Source organism: Cyrtonyx montezumae, unplaced genomic scaffold (genome assembly GCF_038088225.1).
Source record: "Cyrtonyx montezumae isolate F1298 unplaced genomic scaffold, pur_monq_1.0 scaffold_17, whole genome shotgun sequence".
In the NCBI taxonomy this organism is placed as follows: Eukaryota; Metazoa; Chordata; class Aves; order Galliformes; family Odontophoridae; genus Cyrtonyx; species Cyrtonyx montezumae.
Genome location: NW_027071903.1, coordinates 29,074,001 through 29,097,902, shown reverse-complemented (window position 1 = coordinate 29,097,902; position 23,902 = coordinate 29,074,001). Strand labels below are relative to the sequence as shown.

The 23,902-nt window shown below is 46.4% G+C and overlaps 1 protein-coding gene across 1 annotated transcript in view; it reads left to right on the top strand.

The window, feature by feature from the left end:
- The window catches only part of ACAN (aggrecan), a 41,864-nt gene that overhangs the window by 4,507 nt on the left and 13,455 nt on the right, over positions 1–23,902 (top strand). Inside the window, exons 2-12 of the mRNA XM_065733996.1 lie at positions 13,486–13,562; positions 14,083–14,454; positions 15,364–15,538; positions 15,791–15,918; positions 16,478–16,774; positions 18,017–18,529; positions 18,997–19,171; positions 19,747–19,874; positions 19,989–20,282; positions 20,756–20,950; positions 21,954–23,883. Of these exons, the coding sequence (XP_065590068.1) occupies positions 13,493–13,562; positions 14,083–14,454; positions 15,364–15,538; positions 15,791–15,918; positions 16,478–16,774; positions 18,017–18,529; positions 18,997–19,171; positions 19,747–19,874; positions 19,989–20,282; positions 20,756–20,950; positions 21,954–23,883 (4,277 nt within the window). The 5' untranslated portion in view covers positions 13,486–13,492. The remainder of the gene's footprint in view (positions 1–13,485; positions 13,563–14,082; positions 14,455–15,363; positions 15,539–15,790; positions 15,919–16,477; positions 16,775–18,016; positions 18,530–18,996; positions 19,172–19,746; positions 19,875–19,988; positions 20,283–20,755; positions 20,951–21,953; positions 23,884–23,902) is intronic.

Here is a 23,902-nt window from a genome sequence, read left to right as displayed (position 1 = left end):
CTGGAAATCCAGTCCCCAGTCACTGCAGCCTTTACATGGGGCAGGGCAGATTCAGCCCAGCTGGTATAGACTAATTGGTTTCAGAGGACTACTCTGGATTAGCCGTGCTGTGACACAGCAGCCATAGACCCAAGTGTAATTAACATGACATCATCTGTGCCATGGATTCAAGGTTGAAATAATCACGTAGTTCACATATTGGAAATTACAGGATGGCTTTTGTATAAATGATTAACAGTCACTGTTACTTACCCCAGAAAAGTAGTTTCTGTGGTGTTTGGTGTATAAATAATATCCTGTGCCTCTATGGTGCTGAGCTTCAAAGTAATACTTCAGTGCTGTACCATAATGAATACCCTCCCATTCTGTAATGACTGGTCTGCAAATGATGTCTTTTCCCCTGTTGTAAATTATACCATGCATTTACTGCTGCTATTGCATCCCGTCTGGTTAGTAAATAATACTCTCTCCTTACTATTGTATCTGGGGTTTAAATAATACCCTGTCCTCCCGCAATACTTGGCATCTAAGTGTCACTGTGCATGGTACTTTGGAGATCAGAGAACATCCTTTCGCTGCTGAACAAATTGCAGCCTTCCTCTTCATTGTATTTGCCCTCTAAATATTACCCTGCTGTTTTCTATAGCACTTATTGTATAAATAATACCTTGCTGCCTTGTAGTAATTGATATGTAAGCTATACCCTCCGACAGCAGGGTACTTGGGCTGCTAATGCTGCTGAACACACCAGCAGGAGGGTGCAGTGCCTGAGACTATAGTGCATGTAGTCTGTATCCATTTCTTCTCCATGATTATTCCTGTATCAAGTGCTGACAGGCATGCATACATTCATTTACACCTTTCTGTTTGGAGCAATTCTCCTGTTGTAGGCAGGCAGGCTTGTGATTTTTAGGCATGAAGATCTCAAAGGTTGGGAAGTAGATCATAGAAGTGGGGAAGGGACCCTTATATGTCATATAGTCCAATTTCTCTGCAATGAACAGGCACACCTACAGCTCATCCAGGTGCTCAGAGCCTGGTCCAGTCTGACCTTGAATGTCTTCGAGGATGGAGCATTCACCAGTCATCCTTCATTTCAGCTCATCTTCAGTGCTGTGCTTCCAGTTCCCACTGTCATACCCAAAGTGACTTTACCTTACCATTACCACTCCAACCAAGACAGCACTGAATTCAGTGTGGGCTGCAAAACCTTCCTGAGAAGTAAGATAGGTTCTTGGATGAGTTGGACTATGCCACACACCACTTTGATAAGGCAAGGTGCTTAGACAGGTGGCAGCCAGCTCAGCATTACCCACAGAAACTTTCTGAAGAAATATGAGATGGTAACCCTCAATCGTAAACCACATTCTCTATCAGAAAAGTTCTGTTTTCCTATAGAGACCCCCCTTTCAAATAATTTATAGTCTTCTGCCCCTCCTATTGTTCTCCTTTAGCCAAGGTAAGGCATGTGACTGAGATGGTAAGCAAAGGTGCTTTGTCTGACACAAGCCCTCCTTCCAGCATTTCCATCTACACAGTAAACCGATGTACCACAGATAAAACACTGAGCCCTTTCTTTCTTGGGTGCTCAGGCCTCTGCTCACCTGTTTGCATGTTGTTGCACAGTGAGTGGTAGCTCTAGAATCACACCCGAAGTCAGAAATTCTGGGTCTGCTTGTGCTCAAAATATCAACAGCTTTCTCATGCTTTAGACTCAGACTAATGCTGAAGCATTTCTCATGCCTCCATATTGGGGATAATGAAGACAATGAAATGCAGTGGTTGGCATCTTCTCTTCAATCCTGGCATAGTTTGTTACCAATTTCTTCTATTCTCCAACTCTGCTGCAAGAGCAAGTGCAGCTGATTCTTTCTGTAGATCCGTGACGCCCCATTCTTCAGTGATCTCTCTTATCAGTGCTGTTAGTGCAATCAAACAATAGTATTTTGAAACTGATTGGGAATAGAGTCATTGGACACTCAGAAATCTGATTGGATTTATTTCCCTTACAAAATTATGTCCTTTTCCAGAAGTAGCTTTAGGGACTTGAGGCCACATTTTGCAGAAGCAGCAAAGTGCCTGAAGACAAAGAAAAGCACTTCTGCAAATCCTATTAAGCGCCTCACTCATCCATTTGCATCTTTAAGTTCTGAGATACAGTGGATGATTTGGCAGGTAATTAGACTTTTACTCATCAATTTGGACATTCCCAGAAATCTCACAGCAACTATTGGAGAGCACACTGTAAGAATTTCATCTGTTGCTGTTTTGTCAAAACTTACAATCAAGATCTTTCAAAGCTCAGTTCAGAAGTTATTTTCTAATTTTGTTCATGACCAGTAGTGCATGTTTCTTTTGCCCTCCAGAATACTTATATTTTTCACTGCCTTTTGCAACATCTCTATGGTAGGAAATACGTTGATCTGAGAGAGCAGGCATGGAGCATCCAACCCAAGGGGAGCGATCCAGCGTGGCTTTGAACATCTTCAATGCTGCAGCAGCATGCGGAGCTCTGAAGACCCCAGATGCTGGCTGGACAAGCCTGGGGTCTGCATGCACTGATCTTTTGGAGTCAGAACTTATAACAGCCATTGCCCCTCACCTTCCCATTACACTTCCTTTCAGAGTCACAAGTTGAAGCAGGACCGTGTTTGCCAGAATGCTCATCTTAAATGCTAGATAATATTTTCTGTTATGAAACTCAACAGCTAGTCTTACTCAACATTAATCCCATTGCTTGCTTTATGCAAATGGTGTGGATTGATGAGCATTAATGCCACGATGCCTTTTCTGTCACAGCTACAGAATTGCCACAGTCTGAAGACTGTTCGGTGATAGTGCCAAATGTTATGTATGATTAGATCCAGTTCTCATGCTGTGTAAGTGTGTAATAGCCAAGCAGGATTTTCCTTGCTCTATTGTCCTATGGAATTAATTGTTCTGTCTGAAAGTTGAGTGCTCTGTGCAAAGCTGTGGGGACTGGGACTTCCTCTCAAGTACTCTCCCTGTTGTCTATTTGTTTCGAGCAGTTACATGTCTAGACTAGGTTTTAAAACCAGAACTCCAGTTTGATGTCACAAACCCCAGGAGTAAATGGCAACATTTCTATTGAAGCCAGTGGAAACCGAATCCATCCACCAGATAATTTATCTACCCATCCTTCTGGAAAAAACTGCAAGATAGCTTGTTTATAATAATTCATAATCATTACTTATCTTTGAGTTGGTCTTTTGCACCAATAGTATAAAGCAAGTTTTACTTTTTCACCATTTCTCTTGCTAGTGCACTGTGTATGAGTCAAAATACTGGTGCAGCATGCTCTTCATCTGTGTCTGAGAGTGTCTGCTGGTTTGAAACACTTTGCCAGGCAGTTATTTCCCCTACAAGAGAATCTGTGTTGGTGCCTTTCTGTTCCCCCGAGATGTGGGTGCTGTTGGTTTCAAACTGTTCCACATACCTCTGGAAAAGCAACATTTTCTGTTGCCTTTACAGAATGCTTGACCAAATGGTGGGCAACGTTTTGGCTCTCCCCCTCAACCACATCTCATACCCAGGAATTTATTTGCCTCTCAGAAAACTTTGTATTCCCATTTAATTGCTGTTCTGGTTTCCTCCATACCTCATTTTCTCTTTTTGAAGGGATGATGTATGGACTTTGCCTAACAAACTAGATTTGGAGTTAACAGCATTGGCTCTCCGGATGTCTGTGGCTTGTGTTAAGGTTAAATTTCTTTCTACAGCTTGCACCTCACAGAATGATTTTCTTTTTCATGTTAAGAACCTTGTTTTTTATTCAGGATTCTCGTGGTCTCCCCAGATTCACATCTGCTCTGTAGACTTGGTCAGTAGCATATTTTCTAGTTTGCAAGATTATTAGGCAGGATCTGTTGTCTGTCTGTGAAGGGCTAATTCAGAGGAGCCCTGAGGTCTGCTTTGTAATGAGAAGATTATTGATATGCACTCATTGCCCCCAGACTGCAACTAATTTTGGAGAGGCTGATTGTCTCCGTCTTGCTCTCTCTTTCAATGTCACGTCATCATGGTTGCTTCCAAAGTAACACCATTCCATTGCCCATTAATACATTGCATGTGTGTTGAGAGAGTTTTTTCTTTGCACAACATACATTCAAGTCAAAGAGTTGGGGTGTTATTGAAGGGCACTGTTTCTATTCTTCAGGCTAATTTCCCCATGTGTTCAAAGGGAATCAGCCATTCGTTGTGGCCAGGTTTTTGAAAGATGCTGAAATCTCTCTCAGAAAAAAAAAAAAAACAAAATAAAAACAAAAAAAAAAACAGTCTGATCTGTTTCTAGACTGAACATTAAGTCTCATGTGATTAAATTAAATTGATCTCTTTATATTTGCTGCTAATTTCAGAAACTTCTTTTTGAAGAACTTTCTTAAAGTAGTTTTGAACTATCCCAAAATGGGAATCTCAGACAGGGAATTGAAGCCCACTGATAGTTATTCCCTCCCCTTCGCTGAGGGTCCCCTTCTCTGCTGGGTGGATGAATGGAAAACCCAGAGACTCACATGCACCTTCCTGAAGAGCTGGGACAATTTCATAGGAATCTTTTCCATCACCTTGCACCTTCCCTTCCAACTCCACACCAGCTTCACGAGGAAGGACTTAAGCCTTTTGAGGTCTCTGACAGATGGGCCAGGCAACACTGCTCAGCTTGGAACTATTTTCCTGTTATCCCTTTTCCTCTTCTTTTGTTTTGAGCTGAACAATTTGGCTTGGTTCAAAAGCATCACTGACGTAGAAAAAAACAAAAAACAAGAGAAGAATTTATTTTCTGCCTGGATCCCCAGTTTCTTTCTGTCTCAAAAGCACAGAGCAAGCTGAACCAAAGGCAGGAGTTATTGTTTGGATGAAGTGACTTGACAAGTGAATGGTCCTCAGAAGGACTGCTCCTAGCAAAGAGCGCTGAGCATCCCTTGATGTTCCCAGTGTGGTGAAATCCCCTTGGAATGATGGGACAGGGCATCCATTCCCAAAAGGAATAGAGCAATAAACAGAGCCCTTATTGACTGAGCCAGGTGAATTGAGTTAAACACACACTGTATGTCTTGGCTGAGAGGGAAGAGGACACCACATGCCTCCTGGTATGTGAAAGGTTTGAGCATACAGAAAAGGAAGGAATTGTACAGGGATGGAGGGCAACCAGGTGCTGTGAGATGGCGTCAGCTGGATCTTGGGTCAATATAAAGGAAAAAAAAAAACCAAAAAATACTGGAAGAAGAGACAGGACAGGGAGATTGGAAGAGATTTTCAACATACTTACAGGAAACCCCCTACAGTGCTCTGAAGGGATAATCTATATAACACTGCAGGTATTTTGGTTTGGCAATGCAACATTTTTCAGAAGACCTCTTCAATGGCTGCTGTCCTACAGGAATAAGAGACCTGATATAAAAGCTGACATTCCTAGCATGGAGAGATGTGTGAATAGTTAGGGGACAGAAGCACCAAACTCCTGACTTCCCAGCCCATCTTTACAATCTGAATATGAAGTCTGTGATCTCAGTACAATTTGTTAACTGGAAGGCAAAGCAAGCCCAATGCCTCCAGAACCAAGGAGGGAGTAGGAAAACCTACTGCAACATTTTAGTAAAGCCTCTCCCACACTGAAAGAGGTGTATAAGATCCTTCAGCAGCAGCAGCACAGTCCATGGTTGCACTGTGGCTAGGGGCTCATGTTGCTGTTGGAAAAGGTATCTAAAGTCTTTGTGTAAGCTGGTGATTAGAGGCTTGTGAATAAAAGACGGAGGGCTGCTTCTCTCCTGGGAGACTCTCTGCTTACCTGTACAGAGAATGCATACAGGAGTCACAGAGAGTTGGAGCACCTGGAAAAGGGAGAAAATAATAATCTCTTCCACCTCCCCTGGAAATGACACATATCTGTTCAGGAGGAAGAGAATATTTTCTGTCAAAAAAAAAAAAAACAAAACAAAACTTGAGTTCTGGAGAAAAAAAACATTGCCAAGAGACTGTTAAGATTTCAAATCTTGCAGATTCTTTGTGGCAAGTAGTAATATTTTCTCAGACTGCTGGGAGGAGGACTCTCTCCTTCCCAGCCAGTAAGCAGAAAGGCCCTGGCCCTCTCCCATGCCATTTGCCCTTTTGTCTTCTAGATCACCTCCAAGGGGGGAACAAGTCAAGATTCCACCTTCCTAGCAAAACTAAACTGTGCATGTCTTGAATTTATGAGACAGGAAATCTATTTGGGAAGAAAGCTAGATCTGAAACAGCCTCATTTAAGTAAATCTAAGCACAGTGTTTACACAATGTCTGGAATTAATGCAGAGAAAACTTTCAGGTGCCAACTTTGGAAAGAGAAAGTGGGGAGCAAAGAGAGGCCAAAACTGAGCCTGTGATGAAGCTAGAAGCTCTTCCTCCAGGTTGGATAGGAGGTTGTTTTTTTCCACTGTCCAACACCAACAGCATGCCATACATTGTAATGCAAAGACCAGATAGGAAGTGATTGCTCACCTATCACCTTTATGTCCATGGGGTGACGATGTGAGGGGGGTTGGTGTTACCAGCTACATGTGCTCACAGCACAGATGGTTTCAGCAAAAGTCATGACATTCTGTAGAACAGCAGAAGGTATCCTAGGCAAGAGGTAATGGCAGCCTTTGTAACCTACATGTGGTGCATATTTAACAAAGGGATGTTAAAACAAGCCAACAAGCACAATATTGCAATGATACCAACCAGAAATGTGATCACACCCATGTCATTAGCATGACCCAAATGTGCAGTTATTGCAGAGGCCCTACAACCATAGATACCACATGAAATCTGGCTCTCCCCTCAAATCTCTTAGGTTTGTTGTGCAACTTTCCACATTAGTTTTATGTTTTCTCTACCAAAAGGAAAAGTATTTGTCCTCTGTGAAGCTGATATGCCAGGGACCAGCTTCAGGATGTCTCTTCCAGTCCTGCCCAGTGCCTCATTAAGTGAATTTTCACACCGCATTTCCAGGGCTATTTTGGGCAGTGAAGTATTAACAGATATCAGACTTGGACAGTTGCTAGCAAAGTCAGCAAAGAGCTTCAGGCTTATGTCCCTGTGCCTACGGTTTCTGTACTGAAATGTGATCCCACATACACAAGTAAGGTTTCAGCCTACTCACAAAACAAGTGAAAAGACAAATCCTGTACAAATCAGTGTTTCCAACACTGCACATGCACCATTCATGCTCTCCAGCAAAGCAATGGGCCATCCCCTAAGTGGAGCAAATAGCTGCTGTCCACCAGCTTATCACTTATCTCATTTCTTCTTTGTGGGTTAAGTACTTCCTTGCATGCTGAGGGATATGTCATGATTACCAGTGCAAGAGCAAGGTCCTGAGGAGGCTTTATGAAGTGCATAATCATCTTCTTTAAAAGTTAGACGTTAAGTTGAAATGGTGCTCCAGGCTCTGCTACCTGAAATGACTGAGCCACTCCATGAAGGTTTTCAGCCAAGACATCTGTTTCATCTGGACTACTGAGAATTTGGAATAGAAGCTTCAGTGAGCCTCAAAGGCTCATTGTTCCCTTGCATTTGGAGGCTCTAGGTGCTGATTAATGCAACTCTTGTTCCATATTGAGCAGACAGAGCCACGGCAGCTCAACCTTAGTGCTGACACTGTACCTTGCATGACAGACTCTAGCTGTTGCCTCACCACAACGGACATCTCTGCCCTTTCAGGGTCAGGAAAATTGCCAGTGTGTGTTGCAAGTGACAGCCAGCTCTGGTTTTCCTGTGAGAGCTATTTTTTTTTGGGTGGCCAATGGCATATGTTTATGCTATTCTGGAGCAGAAGGCCCATGTGTTCAGCTTGCTTCTGATGGAGAAATGTTGCTGAAATTAATGGTGATAATAGTGTAAAAGCAGTGTAAATCAGGGGTGAATGAGGGCCATTCTGTGGTAGTTAACCAGGAGAGAGAGAAATGCCTGTAAAGCTTTTTGTATTCAGCTGAATGTTAGTTCCAGACCGTATGTCTGAACTTGGGTAGATAACTAGATCTAGCATTCAACTGTCTGGGTTTTACTTAGGTTCCCTTTGGCATCTTACTTGCTGAAGGCTTGTCCACACATCCTTGGGTATTTTAGCTCTTCCTGCAGTGTAAGTGCAACACAATTAAATAAACAACCAAATTATAACAGGCTGGAGATTTTATTGAAGGAAAGGCCATAATGATGCTGAGAAGGGATAACAGAACTATAATCTCTGTTTCCTGCCTTGTGCACAAAGCACACCTCTCTGCTGTCAGTTTGTCATTTCCCATAGCAATCCAAGCCAATGCTGCAGAACTGTTGGCATGAAGGATTCCATCCCTTGATGACACAATATCAGAGCAGTTATGCCATGTGTCTGTTTGATTGGGGGAAAAAGGAGTTTATTGTTCCAGGGACAGTTTCAGAAACAGAGCAGGCAGGAACAGCATCCAAACTGCTCTGTGCATAAAGACCTTACTCTCAGAATGGTTTGGAAGCCAGACAAAATGGAATATTTCTCCTATTTTCTTTACAGCTGAAAAAACATGAAAAATCACAGGAGTGCTTTTATTACCATATTTCGGTTCCAAAGTTTGCCTTATTTAAAAAAAGAAGAAGAAGAAAGAAAACGAGTTCTGCCCACCCACCCCCCCACACACACATTTTTTTTTCCCCTTCCTTCCCTCCCTTTTCCTGGACCAGGCTGAGGTATTTAACAGAAAAGCTCTCAGTCCTGCACAGAGGCTGGGAACATGCAGAAAGGACAATAAGGTGTTTGTTCACAGAGATCATAGAGGAGCTGTCTGTAGTTTTACGTAGGAGAGGAGAAACCACTCTTGGACAGACATTGGGCATGCTGTCCCAGCAGAGCTGAGGGCCCTCCTGGTGTCTGCTGGGTGATGGTGTCTCCTCAAACCTCACCGTGGTCCCCAGAGCTGGACTTGAAAATAATCACACTGGATGGAGGTGTCCTAGGGAAACTGTTATTCCAGAATGGGGAATAAACATTGGGGATGGAAAACCAGTTGAGAAGAGAGAACACAAGGCTAAATAAGTAGTGCTGGTTTTGACTCTTGTTCAGGAGCTTCTTTATATCCACAGTTTTGAAGGAAATGTTGTCTTTGGAAACACCCTTATGCCCAGGCATATCTTCTAGTTAATGAGTGGCATTTTATTAGCTGCCAGAAACAATACGTAAGTGTATTAAAGGTCTTCCAAAACTGAGAAACAAGGAAGCTTGAAGTGATCCATCCAAAACCAAACAAAAAAAAAAAATGACAACAGCAGGATTAAGGGTGATGAAAATAAATTTAATTGCAACAAGAGTGATTAACATGGTATGGAACAAGCAAAGGCCGCAGGAGAAACTGCAGATGGGGCTCAATTAAAATAAGCTAGAAGAGAAAATGCTTTCCAGCAAGCAAACAAGTTAGACTGCTGCAAATGGGCCATCTGGCTATTTTCCACTGTACAGTCTTACTGTGTAGGCACTTTGTTGGACTTCAACTGCCGTGGCTTTTCTTTTTCTTGCTCTCTCCAGATTCTTCATTGCTTTGAAAACCTGGGGACAGGGTTGGAAGAGTGAGAGATTAAACCTGTCTGCACATATGTACACACTTTGCTCCACACACACTTAGATTCTCAAATAAACATATTTATATGCAGCCAATTTAGGATAGTCTGCACACAACCTGATACAGAAGCACGGCCTTAAGGCGTAAAATAAAGTGGCAATAAACTTCAGTAAAAGAGATAGTTGTTCTCTGGGGCAGAGAGTTGCGGAGCCTCCCAGCATTTCCCGACTCTGTCATTTTTGGAAAGGCAAGAGTTTTTCCCGAATTCTTACTGGCCTGGGCTGAGCTGGAGAGGGTCACTGGTTAGGGCAGGTAGGATAGCTGGGATTTTTGTGGCAGTTTGGTTGGATTCTTGCTCCACTGCTTCATGCCCTGTGTGGAGATGGTTATCCTGCAGGGGGATACCTGTGATGTTGTGCCACTTGCGTCACCTCCTCCTCTCCTTTTGCCACAAAAGCTGCTTGCTTTAGCTCTTCCCTCAGCAAACAGAGCTTTACAAGAAAGTAATTTGCAGGACTAGAAGGTGCTCTGTAGCATGCGCCTTATAGAAAGCATAGTATGATCATAGTTCCTTGTGTGTCAGGATGTGAGCTGCAAAAATAAGTCTCTCTCTGTCTTAGGGCAGTCTTGCCTTAGTGCTCACCCTAGGGATAGCTCCACCAAAGGGTCTGCAGAGCTTTTCTTCCAAGTGACGTTTTCCACTAGAAGATAAGGAACTTGCAACAGAGTTGGAGTTTGTTGGCAATGACCTGGTACCACCTGCAGGCTTAGCAGCCAGGTTACTTTGTTAGAGCAGATGAAGTTATTGCCAGAAACCTATGTTACTTATGACACGTATGGGAGAAGCATTGACTTCAGCCACAGCTGGGGCCATCAGGAAGATCCTGAACAGGATCAGATAGGCAGTGAAGATCAGTCATCAGCTCTGAGGGATGTGTTGCACGGTCTGGTTTAGATGCTGAAGTGTATGACCCAATTCCCAGGGCTGTGCAGACAACATCTCCATCACCTGCACTATTGGTGTTATTCCAGCAGATTGTTGTCTTTATTTATACAAATCCAGAAGAGCTCCTTAAAGCAGCTCTTTGCTCATTATCGTGCACTTGGCCATCCCACTGGAGATATGCAAGCATTACAGCATGGAACCTCTGCCATAAAAATGGACAAGAATCAGAGACATTCCCAGCACCACAAATCCCAACCAGTGCTGTGTGTGGGCTCAGGGCCAGATCTCTTTGGCATGTTTATAGGGAGTGCAGAATGGAGATCAGCATTGGAAACAGCACCCCGAGGAGTAGGCTGGGTTTCTTACTGGCAGGGAGAAAACATATTGGAAGAATACACCCAAAATATTATTACTGTTATTTGTTTAACCACTGTTCACAAGGAAAAGGCTTTGCCTCTGGGCTTCTATAGGATAAGAGGAGGTTGGGTTTTTTTTCCTTATAAAAAGCCAAACCAAGCCAAACTGTGAAGATCCTGCTGGCCCCAGCTGTTATCCTACATGGCTATTTTTCCCTGTGAAAGATCAGCATAGAGCTTGAGTGAGACCAAGAGTTCATGGGCTTGTCCCAAAACTTAAAGGTATGCAAAAGTGCTGATCCTGTTCAAGCTCTTTGCAATACCTCATATGTTAACAGTGACTCATCTGTAACCTGGAGATGTTCTCTAAAATGCAGATTAAGCCCTTATCCATCTCCTCCACTGGCAGCTTACCTAAGTCTTTTTCTCCATCCTAATGCCTCTCCTGGGCAGACCCTAGGGATGGCTGGCTGAGGTTGAACAGGGAAAGCAGTTAACTCTACACTATGATTTTGCCTTTGATTCTACAAGGCTGTTAAAAAATTTGCATGATATTCATGGTTCTTCATACTGCTGAGAGCCAGGCAAGATGAATAATGCAAAAACAGAGATTGGAACATTGATACATTTGTATTCATGAATTTTCATGTCAGAAGGAATCGTTCTGGGCTGATCTCCTGTGCACCTAGACCCTTCAAACTTCACCCAGCTATCTCTGTATCAAGCCCAATAACTTACTTTGTCTAAGTCATATCTTGCAGAGGTCTCCAGCTATGGATTTGAAGATACCAAGGGATAGAAACTTTATCTTTTCCCTTGGCACCAGTTGCAATGATCCATCTCCCCGTGTTTAAAATGTGGGCTTTGTTTCCCATTTGAATTTTGTTGGCATATGGCTCCCAGCTATTAGTTCTTGTTATGCTCTTATGTTAAAGAGCCCTTTTGGGGGTTGATCCTTGAATTAGATGATCTTAATGGTCTTTTCATGACTCTATGATTATTGATATTATGTATCCTCATAGCATAGAACCCCATGAAAGTCAAACCTTATCAAAGTCTAATTACGTTATGTTACAACTGTGCAGGCAGATTTATCAGACAAACCTAAGAGTTATACCAGCCAACAGTACAAAGTTGGAAAGCACTCGCCTCAGCTAAAAGATATTTTATGTATTCTTCAGTGCTTAGTGAATTGAAGGCAGTGTCAGATTTTCCATTGTTTTGCCTGCAACTGATTGTCAGTCAAACCAGGAGGTTCTTCTTTCTGTGTCATTGCTAACTATTGGCACAGTGCTCTAGTGTTTAGGACCTGCCCCAGTGCTCCAGCACAGATTAGAAATGAACATCAGCAGGCCAGCAATCTATGCAGCCAGCTCTTTAAGGACTCCCGAGTATGGCTGATTTCACTCTGTTCATCCATAGCAGATGGTGTTTCCAATCCTTGCTTCTGAGGAGCAGAAGGCTCTTCTCTGCCCCCAGACCATCCCATGCCCTGTCTCTGCTATTGCCCAGCTTCTGGGTGCCAAACCCCTTGTCCTCTTCTGCATCACAGCAGCATGACAACTGTCTTTGTTTCCCTCTACTGATGGCCAGTACCATGCCTGTGGTTTGTTTTGTCTGTTGTAAGTTGATGATACACGTATAAATCATTCCTACCTAGAAGGACACACAAACACACACACAACCCTGCAGTTTTTCCTTAAGGTTAACTGCTCTTTAATTCAGATATGTCTGGTTTGACCTTACACAGCCCTACAAAATCTTCTCTGCCAACATGGTCCAGCCCTGTTCTGTCCTGTTTTTCACCAGTATAGCTATCTCTATTAACTAAAGACTTCACAGAGATGACATTTCGCGATGTATCATGTCGAAATGAATGAGCGCACGGAGGTCAATTTTTCAGCAGCGAAAGGCTAATGCTGGACTGTTCAGGAAGGGGTTTATTTTTGGCCACAATTCATGCCAGTGATGTTATTCAGTGGCCCTTTCTGCTAGATTGATAGGCTATATACTCAGGATGTTCCCTGCCAGCTGCCGCCAGCTGGGATCTTTCTGGATCACAGAAGAGAAACGGGCAATATTTGGACAGGTGACCTCAAAGGAAACTCTGGTGATTCAGTAGGTGCGGTCCTTCCTTCTGAGTCACTGTTGAAATGCAGTGCCAAACAATGTCGTGTTGCTGGAGGATACAGTTTTTATTGGAAATATTAAAACCAACTTGAGCACTTGCAGCTATTTTATATCTAATGATATGGTACAGAAGAACTATTGTGGATGATAATCCGTTTGGGATTAATTTAGTTGATCTAACCTATATTGCTTCTGCCATTCAGTGTCAGTAGGATGCTCTTTCCTTTTCATAAGCTTTCTGAAGTATCAGGATGCTCTGAATAGTTGATGGATCCCGACAAGATATTTATTGCATGGGGTTATAATGTCTAGAATCGCATCCTGTGGATTCCCTATATCAATATAGGACCCATTTGCATTTAAGTCTATGTATGCTGTCAGTGCTGATGCTGAAAGCATTGCACTGCCCCACTGTAACACTCACAGCTCCTCTCTATACAAACATACAGCTGTTATAAATCCTTTTTCCCTGTGTTGTTCCTGGCAGGTAAACTATGACCACTCTACTACTAGTGTTTGTGTGTTTGCAAGCCATCACCGCAGCTGCCTCCACAGAGCTCTCAGGTACGTGCTGCAGGGTGCAAGGAGCCAGCACTGAGCACAGTGATCCCATCACCAAATGTGGACATCTCTATGTATGTCCAAGACTTGCCCTGGGTATGCATGGGGCCCTTCTCTGGATAGGTGTGATGCCACCATTTGTCGTTATTGTGCTTGAGAGGCTGGGGAGATAGCTCAGTCAAACGTGGGTTTATGGGGAAGTCAAGGGAATTTCAGCATTCCCCCTTTCTTCAGCACTATCAGTTGTGATCTCATGCCTTGGATGGTACCCACACTGCAGTAGGCCCCTTCACTCCATTCTTCCCCACACCCCCAAATCCCAGGAGCCACCATGGAACAAAAGTAATTGTAACCTCCATTTCTACAAGGCATTTTCAGCAGACTAGATGAAAAGGGTACACTTGAACAGGTCAGCGTAGGGGGTTTTCAAAGCAGACAGAGGCATTGTAGCATATGGAAGCACTGGGTATTGAAGATGAAGTGCACTACTGGTGTAACCCTTGCTTTGTTTGGGAACTGGCAGTCAGTAGCGATGGCCTGGAAGTGAAGATACCTGAGCAATCTCCCCTGCGTGTTGTCCTGGGAAGCTCCCTGAACATCCCCTGCTATTTCAACATCCCAGAAGAAGAGGACACCAATGCTCTGCTAACCCCACGGATCAAATGGAGCAAGCTTTCCAATGGAACAGAGATTGTCTTACTAGTGGCCACGGGTGGGAAGATCCGGCTCAATGCAGAGTACAGAGAGGTGATCTCGTTGCCCAATTATCCTGCCATCCCCACTGATGCCACCTTGGAAATCAAGGCGCTGAGATCCAACCACACTGGGATTTACCGCTGTGAAGTGATGTATGGGATTGAGGACAGACAAGACACAATAGAGGTCCTGGTGAAAGGTGAGATCTTACCCTCGCTGCTTCCCTCCAGGATATGGCTTGGGCAGAAAGGAGAGAAGGTACTTCTTTGTTCATAGGCACCAGCCCTTCTGGTCAGGTCACACAGGGCCATGTGCAGGTGAGCACAAGCCATGGGCCAAGCATTTATTTCAGCAGTGTAAACAAATCAGTAGAATGACTCATGGCAGAATATGATGCCAATAAACTGACTCTTCTGACAGAAAGTGAGTTATAGAGATGGCAGGATGATGTCTTGGCAGGAGGTGGTGCTGGATATGCTGGGCCATTGCTCAGAGGAGTGAATCAGGAACAGGGCTAGTGCAAAGCCTTTTAATTCTTCCAAATATTACAGGAGAAGGGATGCCCTCGGATGCCCTCAGCTGGATAAATGATCTGTTCTGGAAATTTTTTCCCCAAAGTTCATTCAAGTAATAGGTGCATAAAATAAGTGAAGTTGAGGTTCCTACAGTCCTTACCTTTATCGAGGGTTTTGCTTTCAGTGCAGGCCAGGAAGACAGCTTCCACCACAACAGGAAAAGCCAGCAGGCTTCTGCTGGTCTCATGCTCTGGAGTATCCACATCACAGCCCCCTCGTTGCCTCCTGGTGGATTTTGCACTGAACTTGTGCCAGACCAGAGTGTACAGATAGCCATTCTTTGTACAGAGTCCATTTATAAAAAAAAAAATAGATATCTTCAGAAAATCTACAGACTTTAAGTGGTGTGCCTTGGTACAAATGTCACGTGTTCTACAAGGTCCACCAAGTCACCCTTTAGCTTAAGGTGCTCCAACTTAGATCACCAGTATAAATAACACACGGTTTCTCACCCCTTTCTTTGAATCCCTGACTCCTTTGGAGGAAAAGGGGCTGGCTGCAGACAGGTCCACCATGGCCATTGTGTTTTCCAGGTGTCGTGTTCCACTACAGAGCAATCTCCACAAGGTACACCCTGAACTTTGAGAAGGCAAAGCAGGCCTGTATCCAGAACAGTGCCGTCATTGCCACCCCTGAGCAGCTGCAGGCTGCCTACGAGGATGGGTACGAGCAGTGCGATGCCGGCTGGCTGGCTGACCAGACTGTCAGGTAAGGGCAGATAAAAGCACAGCAGGGTTATTTGGGAAGGGCTATTTTAACAAAGCCACTGACGGAGGATGGTGGGAAATGCTAAGAAAACCCACAAGTGTGGCTCAAGTATGCTGAGCCCTGTGTCCCCCATCTGTGGGCAGCTTGGCCTCTGATGTCTTTGCTGGTTCTCAGGGCTGTCACAGGTTGAGGAGGACACTGGCTCCCCCTGTCCTGCTGCCCCATCCTGCTTCTATGCACCTTGTCCCCCAGGTACCCTATCCATCTGCCCCGGGAGCGCTGCTACGGTGACAAGGATGAGTTTCCAGGAGTGAGGACCTACGGTGTCCGTGAGACAGATGAAACCTATGATGTTTACTGCTATGCAGAGCAAATGCAAGGTGACTGGGGGGTTCTCACTAGATGCAGAAGTAGCCAAAGCTCTAATTGTGCCTAGTCCAGACAACAGGGAACAAGTGACCTAGAAGATGACAATTTAAAGGCAGAATTCACATCCCCAGCAAGGCCAAATATTCTCTACAGTCTTTCTGTTAGACCTTGGGCAATTTTAAAGTTAAATGACTAATGTAGCCTACAGGGTACAGTTGGTCTAACCTCCAACAGAGCTGTTCCATCCCACATGTCTCTGACCATCCATTCCAGGGTGTGATTTCCAGAAATGTCCATCACCCATGCTTACAACAAGGATCCACTGAATTATTCCGCTTGTCAGAATTGAAACCGATCCCTAGACTCCAGATAGTTGTGTGTTCCTCCAACTAATTTACTCCATAAGACCCCTTTTCTTTTGGTCCTTAAAGACAATCACCAACACGAGGCTGCAGTTCAGCTGTAGGTACTTGTCATTTTATCCAGACTCAGGAGTGGGAAGAAGATGGAATGGGAACTGGGATTAAACTTTCCAGCTAACCCCTGTGCTAATGGATCATGTGATTGCAGGCAAAGTCTTCTACGCCACCTCCCCCGAGAAGTTCACCTTCCAGGAAGCTTTTGACAAATGCCACAGCTTGGGAGCCCGCCTGGCCACCACAGGCGAGCTGTACTTGGCCTGGAAGGATGGCATGGACATGTGCAGTGCAGGCTGGCTCGCTGACCGCAGCGTTCGCTACCCCATTTCCAGAGCACGGCCCAACTGTGGAGGGAACCTGGTGGGTGTGCGGACCGTTTACCTGCACCCTGCCAACCAGACGGGGTACCCTCACCCCAGCTCCCGCTACGATGCCATCTGCTACAGTGGTGAGTGCTCTGGGTGATGTCTCTTTCTCCTGCCTGCGCTCCTCTCTCTGCAGTAAGAAGGGGACAAAGCACAGCCGCACGCGGTCAGCTTAGGGCAGGCAGAGGGGACAGCATTCACGTAGGAGTCCGTCTTTACAGAAATAGCATGTTCTGAAAACCCTTTTATTCAAACTTATTGTGCCCAGATCTATGCGTGATCTGTGTATCAGGAGGCCTGAGCACCTTGGTATCCATCTTTGTGATCTTCTTGGTATCCATCTGTGTGATCTGTGTTCCAACAACACGTCCTTCCGGTTATCTCAGGGCATTCATTCAAAATTGCTGAGTACAGCCAGTCCTTGCTTGAGCATCTCTGGCTAATTTATTGAATCCTTTAAGATCTGAGAGGCACTGGCTTAAATGAAATAGCAGGAAAATGGAATTGGAAATAAATAGAGTGAGGGCAGCAGTACTATGGGCAAAGCCTGACAGCATCTTGTTAGCTCTCCCTCCCCAGCTGAGACCTGCCTCACTGCATTGCCATCCCTCCCTGACCCTGCTCAGTTTAGTGCTGCTCTGTGAGTCCCCATCTGCAGGCTGACCTGCTCAGTGGGATGTCAACAAGCATATTGTCCTAAGGGACATGACTCATGCAGAAAAGTGATTTGGGTTGGGGAAGGTGGGAGTAAAGCACTTGTTTAAGTTTGCTACACCGAGTGGCCTCGGCTGCCTTGGTGATGGAGGCAGCATGTTTTTATGTGATGAGTTCCCAGGTCCCCAGCTGAGCAGAGCAGGAGGTAGTGATCCTGATGCAACTTCACGCAGTTAGAATAAGGATCCCTCGTACACATTTCCCCCGCCCTCGTGCCACCTTGAGTTCCTGATGCAGGCACTAGAGGTCAGTGCAGACTCGGATATGGGCAGGTTGCTGCCGGGAACTAGCGATGGGAATGGGTGAAGTCCTCTGCTTTTCCAGCTGCGAAGCTTGGGGTCAGTCACTGCCTCTAACTCATGGATATCCAAGATCGGTTTAGATGGGGCTTTTGCAGCTTCGTCTAGCAGAAGATGCCCGTGGCAGAGGCTCAGAACTAGGTGATATTTTAAGGTCCCTTCCAACCCAAACCACACTGTGATTCTGTGATTCTGTGCCCTGCTGCCATTGGAGCCAGCAATCTCCATCTCCCCCCTCCACAACAGCACCAGCAGCATACACCTTGCTGGACTGACTGTGTCCCGCAATCCTTGTTTTGTCCCACAATGTAGGTGATGACTTCGAAGCTTTAATCCCAGGGCAGTTCACTGATGAGGTTGGCAGCGAGCTGGGCAGTGCTTTCACCATACAGACTGTCACGCAGACCGAGGTGGAGCTGCCCCTGCCACGCAATGCCACGGAGGAGGAGGCCCGTGGCAGCATCGCTACCCTGGAGCCCATGGAGATCACAGCCACTGCCACTGAGCTGTATGAGGCCTTCACCGTCCTGCCCGACCTCTTTGCCACCAGTGTCACAGTAGAGACAGCTTCCCCAGGGGAGGAGAATGTGACCAGAGAGGAGGTCACAGGGGTATGGGCTGTGCCTGAAGAGGTCACTACGTTGGTCTCAGGCACTGCTGTCACCAGTGGAGTGGTGGAGATGAGCTCTGTGGAAGAGGCCATAGGAGTGACTGCCACACCAGGACTGGAGTCTGCCTCGCCGTTCACTGTAGAAGATCATGTCGTGCAAGTGACAGCAGCCCCTGATGTTGCCCTCCTCCCCAGGCAGCCTATTTCCCCCACTGGTAAGTCACCAGCACTCCAAGAAGCCTGAAGATTGTCTAAGAATAGTCTGATCTTCTGCCAGTACAAAGGGCATCCAGATCTCTAGAGGTATACAGGCCTGTTTGGGTGCTTGGAGTCGCAGGCTGAATCCTTCCACTATGGGTGGGAGAGGAGGTCATTGCAGGGGGGCTGTGGGCTTCCTCATCATAACCAGGAAGGGGATCAAATGCCCAGTGCCTGAGACTGCAGCAGTGTTATTCTGCATTCCTTTATGCCTCTGGGAAGGGGAAGGTCAAGGGGAGTGGAGGATATAGAGATGCCCAGAACATCTCCTTATAATGCAGTAGAGCTCAATGAATGAGGGATCTCCATCCAAGTGAGTTTGCAGGAGTGATCCTTCCATTGCTACCGGGAAGATCCTGTCTGGTGACGCATCTCATTCCGGGGGTCCTAATGCCCTGTTTCACCATGGCTCCTCTTCCTCCAGGTGTGGTGTTTCACTACCGTGCTGCCACGAGCAGATACGCCCTGTCCTTTGTCCAAGCCCAGCAGGCCTGCCTGGAGAACAATGCTGTTATTGCCACTCCTGAGCAGCTGCAGGCTGCCTACGAGGCTGGCTTTGATCAGTGTGATGCCGGCTGGCTGCGGGACCAGACAGTCAGGTAAAGCCATATGCATGAATGCATCTCTGTGAAATGACTATTCAGCCATGAACAGTGGATGCCCCGTCCTTGGTGACATTCAAGATCAGACTGGATGGGGCTCTGAGCACCTGATCAGTTGTAGTCGTTCCTGTCCATTGCAGGGGAGTTGGACTAAATGTCCTCTAAGGGTCCCTTCCAACTCAAACAATTCTATGAACTTGAGGCTTCTCTCTGGTCTGCACTGCTGCTCTATTTGTCTGCAGCTAAAGCTGTCCCAGCCTAAAGCTGTCTCATCATATAGTGGCCAATAGACCCATTCTTCTCAGTCTGTCCCACTCTTTTCCTAATCTGAGTATATATCCTGCAGTTATTTATTTCACAGTGAGTTGACAAGTATGAAAAAGACAGAGGAAAGTTTGTATTCACTGCCTCAAGCTGTAAGTGCAGATTAAATTTGTTTCCAAGTCATACTGGGGCTCCTGAGCACCTCTAAATGTGTTAAGATATGATGTCCTTTTCCCACGTGTGCCGAGATCCTTCAGCCCAGAGTACATAAAGCTGACTGTGGGTCACCTCCTCTCTTCTTTTGCCAGGTATCCCATAGTGAATCCCCGCAGCAACTGTGTAGGAGACAAGGAGAGCTCCCCGGGCGTGCGGTCATACGGCATGCGCCCGGCCTCAGAAACCTACGACGTGTACTGTTACATCGACAGGCTAAAGGGTATGTTCTCCCCACTCCCCCATGTGTGGGTAACAGCAGTGCTGGGCAGGCACGCCACAGGATGCCAAGGCTGGTGGGGTTCAGACTCACACTCGTTTTCTCTATGACCCTCAGGTGAGGTGTTTTTTGCGACCCAGCCAGAGCAGTTCACCTTCCAAGAAGCTCAACTATACTGTGCGAGCCAAAATGCCACGTTGGCCTCTGCTGGGCAACTCCACGCTGCCTGGAAGCAGGGCCTAGACAGGTGCTACCCTGGGTGGCTGGCTGATGGCAGCCTGAGGTACCCCATCGTGAGCCCCCGGCCTGCCTGCGGTGGGGATGCGCCTGGAGTGAGGACCATCTACCAGCACTACAACCAGACAGGATTTCCGGACCCTCTGTCACGGCACCATGCTTTCTGCTTCAGAGGTACTGTCCCACCCCTCCTAGGTCCTTCCTCTTTGGGGAATGAGGTTTTGTGGGGGAGCATGGGTGCATCAGGGTCCTGCTTAGAGCTCAGTGGGATTCACCAAAGCGTTGCTTCTTCTGGGACCTCAGAAGGACATCCTCATCACTGTGTGTTTTATTTAACTTGATGATAGAATCGTAGTACAGTTTGGGTTGGAAGAGACCTCAACAATTATCCACTTCCAACCACCAACACAGGCGCTAGATCAGGCTGCCCAGAGACCCATCCAACCTGGCCTTGATAATGCCTCAGAGGGAAAACCTCACCAGGTTCCCTCTGTGTCCACTTCTCTGCTCAGCTTGTCTCCCAGTATCAGGGGCTCAGTATACTTTTCCTGCGTGCCTCTTTATTTTGGTATCTGGATCACTTATGGAGCTGCTTCATCTGGGTCTATGAATTCTTGGACACTCCATCCTATGTCTTTCTATTCCAGCTCTGCCATCTGTGGAGGAGGAAGGGGTGACTTCACTCTTTGAAGAAGAGGTGATGGTAACCCAAGTGATCCCTGGAGTGGAGGGAATACCTTCTGGGGAGGAAACAACTGCAGAGACAGAGCTTTCCACTGAGCCTGAGAATCAGACAGCCTGGGGAACAGAGGTCTTCCCAACTGATGTATCGCTGCTCTCAGGTGGGTCGGGAGCTGCCTTTTCAGTCGTGATTGGTACTGTTGTTGAACCAGGGCACTCCTAAAATGAACTGACTGACTCCCTGCTGAAGGGAAGGCCTTACAAATGCAACTGAGGAGGAGGGAGGAACCTCAGAGGTCTCCCTTCATTGGAGTTCACTTTCCATGTAACAGCTTCAGGTGCATTTCGGAGGAGAGTGCTGGGAAGCATGGAGGCACTCAAGACACACAGTGCTCCTTAGGGACACATCATCCTCCACAGGTTACCCTAAAGCAGAGGCAATGGGACAGGAAGGGCACGCTGAGTCTCAAAACAAATGTGGGACCAAGGAACTTGAGTTATTTAAACTGAAGGAAGGACTTCTTGCTCTGCTGCTTTTGCGTTTTGTTGTGGAACAGGATGTGAACTGATATGCAGTCCCACTCAGAGAACTTTTGTGTTTGTTTTGTGTTTTTCACCTTATTAGTTGTGCACACAGGTACAACAGGAGGAGCTACGCATATATAGAACCTTTTGCAGAGTGACCAGCTGTGCAACCAGAATGGCACTGGCCAGCATAGCTGTTGCAAACCAGCATTTACATTGCCAGGGCACTTCACAAAATATATTGGTGTGTGTCCAGAAGGCAGCCTAGAAACAGACCCCCAGTCATGCATGCCCAGGGGACAGAGCCAAGATGTGTTCAGTACAGCAACAAACTTCTTATCTTCCTTACCACGCATCCAAAGAAGCTGTAGTTTAATTTGGTTCCTGGAAAATTAGTGCCACTGCTGCCATTGTCCCATGCCAGAAGTTCACATATTCTGTCAGTTTCCCAGCAGTTTGTATGTGATGGTTATTTAAGACATTATCCTCATTAACAAATTTGAGGGCATCACAGGATTTCTGCCAGAGCCCTTTATCCCAAACGTGATATTACTGGATGTCAGTTGGAAGGTAAATTAGGAAATTGTTAATATTAACTAATTGTCCTATTTCCCTTTCTTTCTTCCCCTCCTTTTCCAGCGAGACCATCTGCTTTTCCTCCAGCTACTGTAATACCAGAGGAAACAAGTACCAATGCTTCCATCCCTGAAGTGCCTGCAGAGTTCCCTGAGTCTGGAGAGCACCCAGCCAGTGGTGAACCTTCAGCATCTGGAGCCCCAGACACGAGCAGAGAACCAACTTCTGGAGGTTTTGAACTGAGTGGAGAACACTCTGGGATCGGAGAAAGTGGATTACCATCTGTAGACCTGCAGAGCAGTGGCTTTGTACCTGGAGAAAGTGACCTTCCCTCAGGGGACGTGAGCGGGTTGCCTTCTGGCACTGTTGATACCAGTGGATTCCCTTCTGCAGAGGAAGAGGTATCAGTGTCTGTTTCGAGGATACCAGAAGTCAGCGGGATGCCATCTGGAGCTGAAAGTAGTGGTCTGCATTCTGGATTTAGTGGAGAAATCTCTGGCACTGAGCTCATCAGCGGCCTGCCATCTGGAGAGGAAAGTGGGCTCACCTCTGGTTTTCCCACAGTCTCCCTCGTGGATTCCACTTTGGTGGAAGTTGTAACGGCAGCACCAGGACAGCAAGAGGAGGGAAAAGGATCGATTGGAGTGAGCGGTGAAGGAGAGCTGTCGGGGTTTCCATCTGCAGAGTGGGACAGCAGTGGGGCCAGAGGACTGCCCTCGGGAGCAGACACCAGTGGGGAGCTCTCCGGGGTGCCCGAGCTCAGTGGGGAGCATTCCGGGGTGCCTGAGCTCAGTGGAGAGCCTTTTGGGGTGCCTGAGCTCAGTGGGTATCCCTCAGGACTGGACATCAGTGGGGAACCATCTGGAACACCCGAGGTGAGCGGCGTGGTGGACGTGAGCGGCCTTACCTCTGGTGTTGATGGAAGTGGTGAGACCTCAGGCATTACCTTCATAAATACCAACCTGCTAGAAATGACAACCCCGTCAGCTGCAGAAGCAGAAGCAGAAGCAAAAGAGATTTTAGAGATCAGTGGACTGCCTTCAGGAGAGACATCAGGCACAGCGTCTGAGAGCTTAGAGGTCAGTGGTCAGCCTTCTGGACACATAGACTTCGGTGGGAGTGCCTCTGGAGTGCTTGAGATGAGCGGATTTCCAAGCGGAGCAGTTGACAGCAGAGGAGAAATCTCTGGGGTGGAAGTCACCAGTGGCTTCACATCTGGAGAGGAAAGTGGGCTCACCTCGGGCTTTCCCACCGTGTCTCTCGTGGATACCACATTGGTAGAAGTTGTAACGCAGACATCGATTGCACAGGAGGTGGGAGAAGGACCATCTGGGATGATAGAAATCAGTGGATTTCTTTCTGGAGACAGAGGACTGTCTGGAGAAGGGTCTGGAGCTGTGCAGTCTAGTGGGCTTCCTTCAGGAACAGAAGACTTCAGCGGAGAGCCATCCGGGATCCCATATTTCAGTGGAGACATTTCTGGAGCCACAGATCTGAGTGGACAACCTTCAGCAGTGACTGATCTTAGTGGGGAGCACTCGGGACTTCCAGAAGTCACTTTGGTCACTTCCGATTTAGTAGAAGTTGTGACAAGGCCAACGGTTTCACAGGAGCTGGGTGGGGAAACAGCTGTCACGTTTCCCTATATCTTTGGGCCAAGTGGTGAGGGCTCTGCATCTGGTGACCTGAGCGGGGGAACGTCTGCAGAAGGTGGTGTAGAAACATCTACTGCTTATGAAATCAGTGGTGAGACATCTGGCTTCCCAGAAACCAGTATAGAAACATCCACAATTCAAGAAATCAGTGGGGAAACATCTGCATACCATGAGATTAGCATAGAAACATCAACAAATCCAGAAACCAGTGGGGAAACATCTGCATACCCTGAGATTAGCATAGAGACATCCACAGCTCAGGAAGTTAGCGGGGAAACGTCTGCCTTTCCTGAAATTAGCACAGACACATCCACAGTACAAGAGATCAGTGGGGAAACATCCGCATTTCCTGAAATC